At 48.4% G+C, this 13109-nt stretch overlaps 6 protein-coding genes across 6 annotated transcripts; 4 read left to right on the forward strand and 2 right to left on the reverse strand.

Moving 5' to 3' along the window:
- Nucleotides 1-712: 712 nt before the first annotated feature.
- On the forward strand, nt 713-1566 carry ASPBRDRAFT_40761 (uncharacterized protein). The gene is made up of 3 exons (XM_067624424.1): nt 713-910; nt 1016-1236; nt 1305-1566. Exons 1-3 carry the CDS (start codon nt 743-745, stop codon nt 1414-1416), a joined length of 501 nt encoding a protein of 166 aa, XP_067480388.1. The 5' UTR covers nt 713-742; the 3' UTR covers nt 1417-1566.
- A 450-nt stretch (nt 1567-2016) lies between these two features.
- Nucleotides 2017-3157, reverse strand: ASPBRDRAFT_63943 (RTA1 domain-containing protein). Its single transcript, XM_067628440.1, has 2 exons — nt 2952-3157; nt 2017-2893 (listed from the first exon to the last, which is right to left on the reverse strand). The coding sequence occupies exons 1-2, from the start codon at nt 3103-3105 to the stop codon at nt 2193-2195; spliced, it is 855 nt and encodes a 284-aa protein (XP_067480389.1). The 5' UTR covers nt 3106-3157; the 3' UTR covers nt 2017-2192.
- A 2727-nt stretch (nt 3158-5884) lies between these two features.
- ASPBRDRAFT_40764 (uncharacterized protein) lies at nt 5885-7415 on the forward strand. Its single transcript, XM_067624425.1, has 2 exons — nt 5885-6183; nt 6241-7415. The coding sequence occupies exons 1-2, from the start codon at nt 6040-6042 to the stop codon at nt 7180-7182; spliced, it is 1086 nt and encodes a 361-aa protein (XP_067480390.1). The 5' UTR covers nt 5885-6039; the 3' UTR covers nt 7183-7415.
- Nucleotides 7416-8095: 680 nt separating this feature from the next.
- Nucleotides 8096-8793, forward strand: ASPBRDRAFT_28412 (putative ubiquitin conjugating enzyme; the record flags this gene model as incomplete). Its single annotated transcript, XM_067622505.1, has 3 exons — nt 8096-8252; nt 8344-8436; nt 8537-8793. The coding sequence occupies 3 exons, from the start codon at nt 8096-8098 to the stop codon at nt 8791-8793; spliced, it is 507 nt and encodes a 168-aa protein (XP_067480391.1).
- Nucleotides 8794-9446: 653 nt separating this feature from the next.
- Nucleotides 9447-10457, reverse strand: ASPBRDRAFT_121149 (RTA1 domain-containing protein; the record flags this gene model as incomplete). The annotated part of the gene is made up of 3 exons (XM_067617404.1): nt 9447-9540; nt 9611-9685; nt 9748-10457. 3 exons carry the CDS (start codon nt 10455-10457, stop codon nt 9447-9449), a joined length of 879 nt encoding a protein of 292 aa, XP_067480392.1.
- A 1113-nt stretch (nt 10458-11570) lies between these two features.
- On the forward strand, nt 11571-12900 carry ASPBRDRAFT_122674 (Zn(II)2Cys6 transcription factor domain-containing protein; the record flags this gene model as incomplete). The annotated part of the gene is made up of 2 exons (XM_067617534.1): nt 11571-11639; nt 11800-12900. 2 exons carry the CDS (start codon nt 11571-11573, stop codon nt 12898-12900), a joined length of 1170 nt encoding a protein of 389 aa, XP_067480393.1.
- Between the last annotated feature and the right edge of the window lie 209 nt (nt 12901-13109).

Raw genomic sequence — 13109 nt, forward strand, 5'->3', positions numbered from 1 at the left:
ATGTATGATATAAATCTAGTCATAAATATAACTCCTTTGATACCATCGGTAAGTAGTAGTCTATATTATATTAAAAATATGTCTGGATGGCAGTGGGGTAGAATAGTAGGAGCTTATTATGAGGATAGATCAAGTTATCTGGAGGGGATATCATGGATGTGTAGAAGGAAGGAAGAAGAAGTGGGGAGGAAGGAAATGAGGAGTATTTATACTAGATAAGTATGGCTAGATCAGTGAAATTGAGGCAAATGGGGTGAATTAAATGATATGAAGTAGCAGTTTAAGTGAAATCGGGGTTGAACTAAGTGAAGTGCAGTATGTGAAAGCCAGAAAGGGCGAAATATACAAGACTAAGGGACGGCTCTGAGGTCCCCTACTAATTTTCCAACCTTGGCAGCAGTAGGTTATCGGGTCAAGGACCGCACCATTCGCAGGCACAGGCACCAAGGCAACACTCGTATCTCTATCTTAAGAGAGTAACCGATACGAGAAATGACCAGCCACTCCACACCACAGTATGCAAAGCACAATGCAATGTGGATGGCTATTTTTGTTCTTACCTGCATGCCTAAACCGTTCCAAAATATCAGTCTAGTGTAGATGAAATGGCAAATCCATGTAAGGTAGTTTAAAAAGAGTAATTGATCCCAGTAAATGTTTCATCTACAATATATCCATTCCATCTTATTCCTCTACATTTTTTCACCACCTACAAAGAACAAGCATTTAACGACGAACCAACATGATCAACCTCACCAAGCTCACAAACACAACTAACCGCCCACTCATCAAACGTCGCCTCCACATCCTCATCGCATCTCTCATCGCCATAACCTTCGTCCTCATTATCGCCCGACTAGCCACCCCAGGCACACCAACGACTCGCACCAATATCTGGGGTATAGCAGTGGTACTGTCATCCTATCCCCACTTAATTACTACTCAGCAACACTCTCCCACAAGACACTATGACTCCCGACCAAAATCAATCTAACAACAGCATCAATAAAAATAGTGCCTCAAAGCCGCCCTCTTCCTCACCTACCAAGTCCTAACAACCTACAACGACCGCTTCAAACGATGGGCCAGTCCCAAAGCCAATATAATCCTCGATATCATCGATACGGTGTTTTGGTTCGCCTTGTTCATTATTAGTATTATGGGCGCGAGCGGGGGGCACAGTGTCGCTAGTAAAGCGTTGGGTGCTTTTGTGGCTATTCTTGCGTTGGTGTTGTGGTGAGTTTTATCAATATTGACATCAGTCCTTATGGAATGGTGGGAAGAGCTAATGGGCTTTATTATAGTGGTGTTGTGGGATTGTTGTCGTATCTCTGTGTGTTGGATTACAGGTATTTCAAGAGTCATGGGGCTGGTGATACTTGTGGGAATGAGGAAGTAAAGGGGGAGGTTGTCTAATCGTGATAGAGGGCAATGAGTAATGTTATTATGGTTTTTAAGACAGTTATGAATCTATGAAGGAGAGACGAGGGATAGCAAGAGTTCAAGCATGTATATTACAGCTACCAAGTTAGACTTTATACAGTGCGAGTTTCTAGTGTACCAGACTTCGCTGTTCCAATGAGTACTACAGCAATGCTGATTATATGGATTCATGGAAAGCCAGACTTTAGTCTAGATATGCGCGTACTACTATCGAGCCAGGTAGCACCGTAGATAGCAATGTACATGCTAGATCGAAAACCCACACACTCTAGAGATGAAGAGATAAGGCAGCCACTTTTTCTCCAGTATCTATTCGAGTTCTGATCCCCACAAATTCTGAATGGACAACAAAGTACTAGTACTAGTAGGTATCTGTTAGAAGTTTGGTCTCCATACCACTCTGCTGGGCTCCACCTCCAAATACACTCTAACCATAAGCGGTAATGGATACGGCTACGATAGGCATCTAGAATAGATATCAGAGTTTTGCCCTGGAAGACATTGCGGTCAACTGTTCGTACATTTTACCCACCTGGGAATACAAGTGGAATGAAATGGTGGTATACGAGTCGGCACCAAGTTAGGGAATGTCATGATTCTAGGGGGTGATTGACGAGAGAGGGGGGGGGGAAGGCTGCTAAATAGTACAATGTGCATAACGACTAGCGATCAAACTGCATGTGACAGAGGAAGACAGACAATAAGAACAGGTAGAGAAATAAAAATCAAAATAAAATAAAAAGAAGCGTTCATCGCCCCGGGCGCAACATCTCCACCTGATCCTCCTCTACATCCATCATCTTGCCATAAGACCCCGGTCGAGCCGAGAGAATCCGACTCGGATGCATGACATTGAACACAACACAACACAAAAACATCAACAAAGCATCAAACACATACAGGAACAACTCATTCTGTTGCAAAAACCCCTCCGAGCCCTGCACATATTCCACCACACGATAAACGGACCGCACCATGATCAAAACACTAGCCGTATACAAAACGCGCATGTAGGTATACCACGGCGGTGTGAGGGTCAAGGACACTTCCGTCGGCGAAGCAGCCATACGATGATGAAAGATTATAGCAACGATGATGAAAAAGCCGAAGAAGACCAACTGAACGATGAGACCGACCACAATCATGTTATTGCCCAAGGAGACCTTGTCAGGGGTTTTGGCAGAGGCCATCATTCCGCCGCCGCCACTTTGGATGAAGAATGAGAGCACATCGCCGGTTACGAATATCTTGGTCAACCATGATGGCCGGATCAGCGAGTATGAGTCGCCGTGGAGGAGACGGATGATTCGGCCCAGGATCATGTAGATGGAGGCGGAGAAAAGAGCCGGGGCGAGAAGGAGGAGTAGTTCTTGTCCAACGTAGGGCTTCACGGTCCAGTTTGGGGTCTCTCTGGCGCTGTAGTAACGTGCGATGTAACCGAAGGTTTCGACTGGAGAGGGTTTGGGACATTAGGAGGGTAAGATACTAGAGGGGAGGTTGAAACGCACAGAATCCGCCAATGACAAATGGTACAAAGCACCATGTTCGCCTGCGGATCATCTGGAAGAGATGCAGCAGGGAGGTTGCGGCGAACAGTCCGGCAGCGACAATAGCAGCGCCGACAGAGGGTTCATATTCATAGAGCTTGTAGTCACTCGACATGGTTGAAGCTTCGGGTCATTAGATGATTGTGCAAGTAGAAGTCTGAATGCTTAGAGAAAGAGAACTTGTAGGGTGGGGAGAAGAGATAAGAAATACTCATACTGTGCACTGGGCGGGTAGTACTCCACTGCGTAGCTTGCATGTTCTTTCCATGGACCTATACGAGCTCCGCTCAGGGGTGTCACTAGGATCCACAGGGTCTTGGGTTCTTGCAATCGCCATCGTAAGCGCAATGCATATTTTAACACAGCCCTAGAGCAATCTCTCTGAAGGTGGGTAGCCGGTATAGGTGGACTGACCCGTTGTGAGATATTCTAAAGTTCAACGTGATATCTCTCCTGGTTATCACACAGGCAACCAAGATCATACCGTTACGATGATCTCTATACAAGATTTGTTGTTTTGTATTATGCAGATTGCAGCTCACTTGAATATAGTAAAACATCGACCAGCCTCAACTGTAATACACATAGAGCTGATCTCCAGAAATACTGTTTTCTAACAATTATACCTCAAATAGCAGATTCTTGAGTATAAGAGTCTTCCGGCCATCCCAGGGCTACTTGGACCAGCAACAGAGTAGGTTACTGTATTCCCAAGATTGCCCAGACACTAGCAAAGACGGCACAATAGAATCTCGCCTACTGGTGATATACCACGTTGGTAAAAATATCATATGAGTGGGGTAGTGAAGATAGCGTGGCCCTCGAGCTCAGTTGGGGCGGCGAATAGTATAGGCTGAAGGTAAGCGTCCATCAGGTGTGGAGATCGTAGTCCAAAAGACGCGTATATTCTCATTCTCTATATCCACTGAAGAGGATCTATAGAGCGACACTTGACATCAGGCTTCCAGGATTTGACAGAAAAGCCCAATAGTCAGCTTCCGGATCTGCATCGTTGGTCCGTCCTCCTTTTTTCGTATTTTATACCCGATCGGTCAAGCACGGGTGCCATCAAAAAGCACCTTAAAAGCCAAGACTGAAGAGTCAAGCCAATTGGCGTTTTCAGAGGCAAATGAGGTGAAACATTCATTCCCTCCGACGGTAGATCTGTGGGGACTAACTCTATTTATATTCTGTTGTGGTGTAGATGACTAGATGTGTCTAGGTCTGAAACGACTATAATGAATAAATCTGCTCATCCACATGGCCAGCACGGTGATCGACACAAGTTCAGACTTGGCTGTCTATCAAGCCTGGTATACACCGAAGAGATTCAGTGAAATTACGCGAAAGCGTGATTATGATGCCCATCTTATCAATTGTTGAGCATAGAGACAAAAAAAGAAAATTGAAAGGAATAGAATAAATATAAAGCTAAAGAAAGATAGTGTTGCAGAAAGAAACTGCTGTCTATTTATCAATAGTAAATGTCAAATTCTGCTTTCCAGTATCTGAGGTGGGAAGTTCGGTCCTGGGGTATTCAGGCAAAGCAGACCAGGTACCTCGTCGGCGACAAATGGTTCGGACTCAGAATCATGCTATTAATACGCTAGCTTAGAATGCTTTGTAGTGCACATAAGAACCAATCGTCGCAAGTATACTCTGATAACTCCCAGGGAGGCTTTATAGCAACGGACCGACCATTAAAGTGGAGAAACCGGTCTGGCCTCTGGGCGTATGCTTATCCTTATCAGCTCAGCTCTCAGGCTGGTAGTTATGCAGTAGTACAATCTCACACACCACGGGGCATTGACACTTCCTGTCGTCCGTTACTGAGGGCGTCAAAGTTGATCGAGGGAACCAGAGTAATCAGTATATGATGTATACTGTTTACACTCTAATGGCACTCTGAAGAATATCTCTCTCTGTATTAAGACCCTGTTAATGCTGCTACTTTTTATACTATTTTCTCCTGATAGACTCTGAGACTTTGTTGTCAATAAGCTGAACAGTTGGGGTGTTGAGCTGGATTTTCCAGTCTATGATATATTTTATTGATCAAATGCATGCACTACACTGCAGGTAAGGTAATATAAGTCTCTCAAATGTTGTGGTATTCGTTGTCTTGTCTTTCTGTGTAAGTATCTTGCAAGTATGGATATACTCTAATTTTGACTTAAACTAGACAAATTCTTGTTGTCTGTACTAGTGCCAGGAATATGCACCATAGAGAGAATTTGTCTCCGATCCAAAGAGACTTTGCTCGATTGTTAGCCTGAAATAGGCTACAGTTCGGTGCCACGCAGTATCGGTGCCGCCGCTTGGTAGATTACTACCCGGGGCCCCCAAGATATTGGGCGCATCTCGGCCATGCCCTTTTAGCGGGATATGCCGATACTTGTTCACTCGGTCCATGATTTTGTGCGAGCGCTACAGCCATCCAAGCCGATCAGTGCAAGCCAAGCCTATACAAATAGTGATTGAAACACTGTGGCTGAAACCTATTGTGTTTTGGTAGGCTAGAAGGACATGCCAACTTGTGCACAGTATCCTGAACCCAGTAAGGCTTAAGTGCCCCTTTTCTGCCAAGTTCGTGCAGAGGATATTTTCTGAGTGGGCTAGGTAAATTGCACTAACACCGGTTCGTGATAACGGCGATGCCAGGGTCGATTGTACAATCAGCAGAGAACTGCATTCGGATCGGGGAATGAAGGCGTCCGGGCAAAGGCCCGACTTGGAGTAGCGCCAACAGTCGGCAGCCTTCTGATTGGCGGCGGGTGACGCGGGCCCCCACTGCAGCAGACGTGATTACGAGCAGCCGCCCATTAGTAGGTTACTTTGTCACTAGTCCCAAAATAGCCCTGTTACTGCCTGCAATTGCCCGTTGCCGCCTGATCCTCGAGGGCGAGCCTTCTCCCATTTATTCCTCTGTTTCCTCCTCATCCTCGCTGCTTGAATTTCCATCCAACTGACCGGTTGTCGCTATCGCATTCATCAAAATATATTAGTTCTCCGTGGCCGTCTGATACTCTCGCTTGATTCCATCACAGTCATGGCCATCTCTTCCCTCGTCCGTCGAGGTGTGGAGGCCGCCTTGGAGCAGCCTACCCCGAACCAACCAACCATCCATTTCGCAGGGTGGCTGTCCGCTCTGTTCGTCTTCACCGTCCTGGCTTTTATCGCTATTGCATTCTCGGTAAGCTGCGAACTACACTGGAGCTGATTCTTGACGGACACTGACGCGGAGTCTCAGGTGGAGTACACTTACGGAATGCTCGTCCCGACCCTCGCCGCTATTGAGGATACCAACCCCGAGGTCTATGTCCGAATCGATGGCAATCTTGATGCCAACAAGCCTGTCGATGCAAACGAGCCCGATGCTGAGCCTGTGATCGAAGCGCCCCCTCCGATGCCCATCACCAGCAAACTACGCACCACGATCCAGCACCTCCGTGCCCGTGCCGGTTTCCTCTCCCGCTTCCGTGGCTTGAGCATGCTCGTCACTTATGGTATCGCACAAGGACTGGTGTTTTCAGTCATGCCTTTCTCTATCAACGCATTCTTCTCGCAGTTTATTGTCAGCATGATCTGCAGCGTCGTTCTGGCCAACCTCCAGTTGGCGTGGGTTCACATTGTCATTTCCGAGCCTTCCCCCAAACGCTTCTACCAGCGGATCCCGGGTTTCGACGCCTGGAAGAAGATTGCTCCTGTTGCCGCTTTCGAACACGCCGTTACTGGTGCCGCATACTACATTCCTCTGGTCCTGATCAGCGCTTGCAGCGGCTTCAAGAACATCGAGAACCCGTCCGATGGTCAACACCCGGCCAAAACCCTGGCGACTGCTACTACGCTCGTCTCCCTGCCCGCTCTTCTTTCCTTTGTGGTGTCTATCCCTGCGCGGGCTATCTTTATCCGCGTGGCTGCGTCTATGCTCCCCGAGGAGGATGAGTCTATTGTGCCTTTCGATCGTTCCTTCGGCGGCAAGGTCACCCCTGCCATTGTCGGGGGCACCGGCAAGCTGAGCATCATGGATGCTTGGAAGACCTTCGACCGGCCCGCTCTGGTTCGCTTCGTCAAGGCTATCGGCAAAGGATTTGCCATTGAGGTTGCCGTGGTCGTGTTCTTCGCCACGCTGCTGGTTGCGCAGGTTTGGGCTGGAGCAGTGACCTATGGCTTCGCCGGAAACAACGCTTAAATATAGTCCGAAACCCTTGCCATGTGTACAGATCCAAAATTAATCCGCTACGACTCTTGTCTTTTGCATGAATCTATACATAAGCCCTAGTGTTAGATATAGCGCTTACAAGATACACCATATTCCATGACGTAATTCAATCCTCTGTTATGTGATATAATTCTCGCCATCTGGTGCACGGACAGATCGTTAGCGATCATCTTATAGCTACTACTATTCCCGAGACTTCTCTGTTTGCCCTTCCACTTGCATCGGACAGGGATAAGCAGGGCGTGTGACGCATGAGGGGGCTTATGAGGGTCGGGACTGTCCTGCGGAGTTCCGGAGTAAGCATATTATCCCCTCACCTGAACATAACTGACTTACACTCAGTACTAGTACAGTGAGGGTTCCTAGAAGAGAGTCATCTTCACCGGTCTGCTGCAGCGTCCTCAACTTGTCTTCGACGAGTCACATATCATGGACTTGGCTGGCCGTACCCCCCAGGTCCTCACAGCTACTAGTCCGACCCCTTTGAGTATCTATTACTGACTGCGCAACGCCACCGAGGCGCACCATTTGAGTTGTTATCGCAGCCCGCCCCGCCCCCCACCCAGCCAAATCTCTTTGGCCCTCACCGCCCGGCAGCGATTCTTTCCCATCCACTGCCAGTCTCTTCGTGACCCTCGGTCTAGTTACTTTACCTTACCTCCTGTGTTAAGATCACCCTCAGGGTAGTTCCTCCTATCCTCCTTTTCCTCCTCTTTCTCTACTGCTTCTTCTCCTCTCCCCTTTGACCACCTTCCTACTAGTATATCGAGGGTTACCTCTCTCCTCACCATCCCACCCCTCTTGCGTCTCCTCCTCGAACTATCGGCTCAACGCCCCTCCTCTCCCCCCTCCTTACCCCTCCCCGTTATACTCTGTATCCACCATGGCCACAACAGCAGCAGGTCGTATGCTCTCCCGCCAACTGCAGCAAATGCAGTCAGACAAGGACATCCCCGGGATTAGCTGCGGATTGGTCGATAACAATGTCTTTGAATGGGAGGTCATGCTTATGATCTCCGATGATGTCAAGCTGTACGGCGGTGAGTAAAGTTTGGGTGGGAGAAAGCCTGAATGAACATCTCCAAAATCTACTTCAATAGCCTCTCATACTGATTTCAAACCGAATCATAGGTGGTTTCTTCCGTGCTCGTCTCTCGTTTCCTCCTGACTACCCCCACATGCCGCCGAAAATGAAGTTCGAAACGCCTCTCTACCACCCTAACAGTACGCCTCACCCTCTCCTCTCTCAGCTTACCTGGAACCTCTTGCCCCACAAATCACAATATAACCCCAGAATGCTAATCTCATCGTTACGATAATACAGTCTACCCCAACGGCGACGTCTGCATCTCCATCCTCCACCCCCCGGAGGAAGACAAGTACGGATACGAGTCCGCCGCGGAGCGCTGGTCCCCCGTGCAAACGCCCGAAACGATCCTCCTCTCCGTTATCTCCATGCTCTCCAGCCCGAACGATGAAAGTCCCGCCAACGTTGAAGCCGCCCGGTTATGGCGGGAAGACCCGAAGGAGTTCAAGAAGAAGGTGCGCAAGTGCGTGCGGGATAGTCTGGGAGAGGAGTAAATGTGTTCCTCCGTTCTCTTATCTTTTCTCATACCGTGAGTACAAGCTATTCAGTCACGGTATGATGTTATTTACATGGAACGGAGATGGAAATGGGTGAATACTTCGCTTCTTCAGTTTTCTTTCCCTTTACCTTTTCTTTTTTCTATGTGGTTGGTTGCATGATAGAAGGACTGCTTGGTGCGGTTGATTCGGCTGATGGGTCTATCGATTTACTTTGCGTACGGGATGATATGCATTTTCTTTTCTCGACACTTCTTCTTGTTGATGCGGGGAGTTTGCTTACTTTTTCTGCTGTTGATTGGTCCATGACGGAGTTTAGCTTAATTCCTTACTTTATTTCACTCTACTTTTTTTTATCTTGCTTATCTTTCTATCTTTATCTTTCACTTCAACCTATCGTTGCACTCGATTGAATTCTTCTCGTGCGCTGTTCGGCCCTTGGTTGTATATCCTTTTTGGGCGTAGGCGGGTTTTCTTTCCTAGTAAATATGGTCGTGGTATCGAAATGAATACAGAGAAACACTGTTCACTTTTTGGTGTATGGGTATTTAGGTCGGTCATGAACTTCGTAGTAATAGTAAACGGGTATCTATTTATTTATATTATTCTTATACAACCATACGAAAAGATATATACTAGTTTTATATAAACTAAGCCTTGGGCTTCTTCACTCCCTTCCGAATGGATTCCAGGAAGAATCCAGGGTAGATGTAGGTAAGGCAGCTCACGGCGATGGCCATCATCCTATAGTAATTTTTTGTCAGTATTTAACAGACAGCAGTAACGGGGAACAAGAGCCGAATAAATTACTGACATTCCATCCAGAACCAAGAATTCATTCTCCCTCTGCATGAGCGGGTTACCCCATCCACCGGCCATTTCGGGGATACTGCGTCGACCACGTTAGTATCACGTACCGTATGCTGCTTGGTATCGTGTCGGGAAACTCACCGATAAATACACCGAATCAAAGTAGCAAAGTAAGCCACGATACCCGCATAGACAACAACCCGGAGGTGCTTCGGCCCGGTAAGGTTCCCATTCTCATCGATATACTTCTCGCCGCCCAACCCGGGTCCCTTTCTCACCACGCGAATGAAGAAATCCAGCGCCAGCAGACCACACACCGACATCGTGCCGACCTGGAAGGCAATACCCGCCACCATAATATCGTCGCCCACCTTCAGCAGACTCTGGTTCTCGCTGCCTGCTGCCGCGGCAACACCACCACCTGCGGCTTGGAGGATGAGTGATCCGACATCACAGCTGATGAAGATCCAGGTGAAGAGCTGGGGCTTGAGACGCGAGTATTCCGGGCCCAGGGACAGGATGACGTGTTTCAGGGTGAGGTAGATGCCGGCGGCGATGAAGGTCGGGGCGAGCACGAGACAGACGATTTGCAGTTTGAAGGCGCCTTGGTCCCAGGGGTTGTGGTTCATGAGGATTCGCCCGATGTATCCTGCGAGTTCCATGTATCCGCCGATGACCATCGCTATCATCATCGTCCAGGAGCGGTAGTAGATGCCGAAACCGAGTTGGAGCGTGCCGAGTAGGCCGAAGTAGACGGTGAAGAAGATATTACCGCCGAGGTTGGGGTAGTAGCCGTATGTTGTCGCCGTGACGGGACATTCTGGGGTGACGTGCGTGCAAGTTATGCTCATGGTAACTGGGAGATGTATTCTGTGTTTCGTTGGTCGTCGTGGAGGTGTATCGGGCGTGGGTGTGGTAAAATAAGATGGTTAATATAGGTGAAAGAAACGAAAGGAAAGCAACCAGCCGCTATGAAAAAGGTCTATATGCAATCTACTATGCAATATATGCAAGCAAAGTACTAGGAAACGAGGGAAAGAAAGAAAACAGATATGTAAGACGACGCCGGCTCTGACCCTGATAGATGCGCGCACATATTGTATGTCAGCCTGATGGGGATCAGACCTGATTAATATAAGAACAGTCGCATAAAATTTATAGTCGACCCGTTCTTTAACCCGATTTGCCGGGTCCTGGAGACGGCCCTCTGCCTGGTGGATCGCAATCGTGTATAAAAGCATGCCATGACAATGCCGATTGGCTCGCTTTCGTTCCCGTTCTCGTTTTCGTTCTCGCACTGCTCCACCGGCTATATCCGTGGGCTCGACCGTTATCACCGATGGGGGCATTTCTCCGGCCATGCACTTGTGCTTGGTAAAGAGGGGAACATCTTAAGATCATATCTCCAGGATCTGTTCCTAAAGCTCATCTGTTCCTGATCATCAATGAGCCGGCCGATCTCCTCTCCCCATTCTTCCTGGTACTGATATCGTCGATAGTAGATAAACCGTGCCTGGAGAAGATTCAGTAAGCATTAATTTAACCGACTTGATAGCGGCCGTTGTGGGGACCCACGACTCCACCTGTGTCATTGCGCCCCTTTTGCTGCTGGGTTGGAGAACGAAACAGCCAGACATGAAACAGTCTTCTCCATTGCTGCAGCGGCGCTCGGGATGCCGATGTTCAGCCTGCATTGACTCCAGGAAATTGCAATGCTAGATGGAACATCTGCGGTTGTGGGATGTTTCGATGATGTCGCATCACGTGACAACGGAGAATTAGTCACCCCGCGTCGGCACGTGGAGCTGCTTAGTACGGAGTAGTCCTCTTCCATCCGCATGATTTTCTTCTATCGTTCAGCGGACAATGATATTCTCCGGAAAATAAGCGTCGGATGTGCCCCGTTTTCGAACACGCGGCTGAATCCTCAAGGCATGAAGAGAGTGGGTACAGATTGAGGAGAAATGCCGCCCAGAAGGACCCATACAAAGTCGCGCAATGGCTGTGACCAGTGTAAGAAGAGACGTGTCAAGGTAGGCATTCCCCATGTTTCTTCTCACTTCCTCGTCACCTTACAATTCCGCGCCTCAGACTGAGTTGATCAACCAAAAGCTGTCTGATTTTGGAGCTAGTCAATACTCGTTTAACATCTAACTCGATGTCATATTCACAGCATTCTTCTGACAGCTATAGTGCGATGAACGAGGCCCACCATGCTCCAATTGCATTAGTCGGGAGCTGGCATGCACATACCTTAATACCCCCGCGGCACGCAAGGAGACTACTCAGTCAACAAGTCCTGATACTATGCAAATCCCCAGCATAGTATCACCCTCTGAAGCAACAATTTATCCCAACCAGCCAATTTCTCGCCATGAGCCTCCAACACCAACTCGCCTGCGAGAACTCGAGCTAATGCACAAATTCTCCACTGAGACCTATCAAAGTCTCTGCAACGAACCGACAGACCACCATGAATGGCAATCTGCGATCCCTCGCAAAGCTCTGAAGCATGATTTCCTCATGAGCGGGATACTCGCAGTTGCATCTCTCCATATAGCGTCGACGCTTGATCCACCAGAGGCGCTCTCCTATATCGACACAGCTCTAGAGTACCATGATCTCGCATTTGCACCTTTTCGCCATGCGATTGATAACCTTACTCCAGCCAACTGTGACGCAGTCTTTGCTCACTCAGTCATCACAACTGTTATCGGTATCACGTTACCACAGTTGGTTGTTGCACGAGGAGAGAGTCAAAGCATGACCGAAAACATCATTGTCGTTTTCGAGTTGCTGCACGGAGTCAGTAAGATCTTTACCATCAGTCGGCCGTGGCTTCAGGGAAAGTTGTTTACTTCCCGGAGAGGCTTTTGGGAAACTCAGCTCTCCATACTAGACAGTGAAATCGAGGCTGCACTGGATCGACTAACAGCCTTGAACAATGATATGCTGGCTACGGACAATGCGGAGCAACACCACATCGTCAAAAATGCAATAGCTCTCTTACGCCGTTGTTTCTGCAGATACAATCATGCCCGAGACGTGGCTTCCATACTTGCATGGGTTGCAACCGTTGATAAGGAATTCGTCCATGCTCTGAGATGCCGTCAACCTCTCGCGCTGCTAGTTCTCATGCACTGGGGTGCTCTGCTCCATGAGCTCGATGGGAAAGTGTGGTGGGCAAAGAATTCTGGAACAGCTCTGGTTTCAGAGTTGCTCAATGCCCTTCGTCCCTGCGATGTGCGGTGGGAGGGTGCATTGCAATGGCCAAAACGTAAAATAGGACTTTGAAGAACGCACGTTGGATCAGTTCCTGCGTTCCTACCCGGTGTGGCCGGATCCACAGCTCCTGCACGAGCTTCGAACCGGCAAGGCTTGCAAGAGCTTCTCATAATATTGCGCGCTTGAGCGTATAGATGGACACGGATCTATCAGCACAGACTAAACACAAATCAGGCCGTCGCGTATAAATAACAGGTATTGCAAACGACTATCTCAAA

The sequence above is a fragment of the Aspergillus brasiliensis genome (assembly GCF_001889945.1).
Source record: "Aspergillus brasiliensis CBS 101740 unplaced genomic scaffold ASPBRscaffold_4, whole genome shotgun sequence".
In the NCBI taxonomy this organism is placed as follows: domain Eukaryota; kingdom Fungi; phylum Ascomycota; class Eurotiomycetes; order Eurotiales; family Aspergillaceae; genus Aspergillus; species Aspergillus brasiliensis.

Bases quoted from the DNA above. Each gene is read 5' to 3' on its own strand.
- ASPBRDRAFT_63943 (XM_067628440.1), bottom strand. From the start codon at position 3,105: ATGTCGAGTGACTACAAGCTCTATGAATATGAACCCTCTGTCGGCGCT. The intron at 2,894-2,951 runs GTGCGTTTCAAC...AACCCTCTCCAG, and splicing joins ATTTGTCATTGGCGGATTCT to TCGAAACCTTCGGTTACATC.
- ASPBRDRAFT_40761 (XM_067624424.1), top strand. From the start codon at position 743: ATGATCAACCTCACCAAGCTCACAAACACAACTAACCGCCCACTCATC. The intron at 911-1,015 runs GTACTGTCATCC...CAATAAAAATAG, and splicing joins ATATCTGGGGTATAGCAGTG to TGCCTCAAAGCCGCCCTCTT. The intron at 1,237-1,304 runs GTGAGTTTTATC...GCTTTATTATAG, and splicing joins ATTCTTGCGTTGGTGTTGTG to TGGTGTTGTGGGATTGTTGT.
- ASPBRDRAFT_40764 (XM_067624425.1), top strand. From the start codon at position 6,040: ATGGCCATCTCTTCCCTCGTCCGTCGAGGTGTGGAGGCCGCCTTGGAG. The intron at 6,184-6,240 runs GTAAGCTGCGAA...GCGGAGTCTCAG, and splicing joins TTATCGCTATTGCATTCTCG to GTGGAGTACACTTACGGAAT.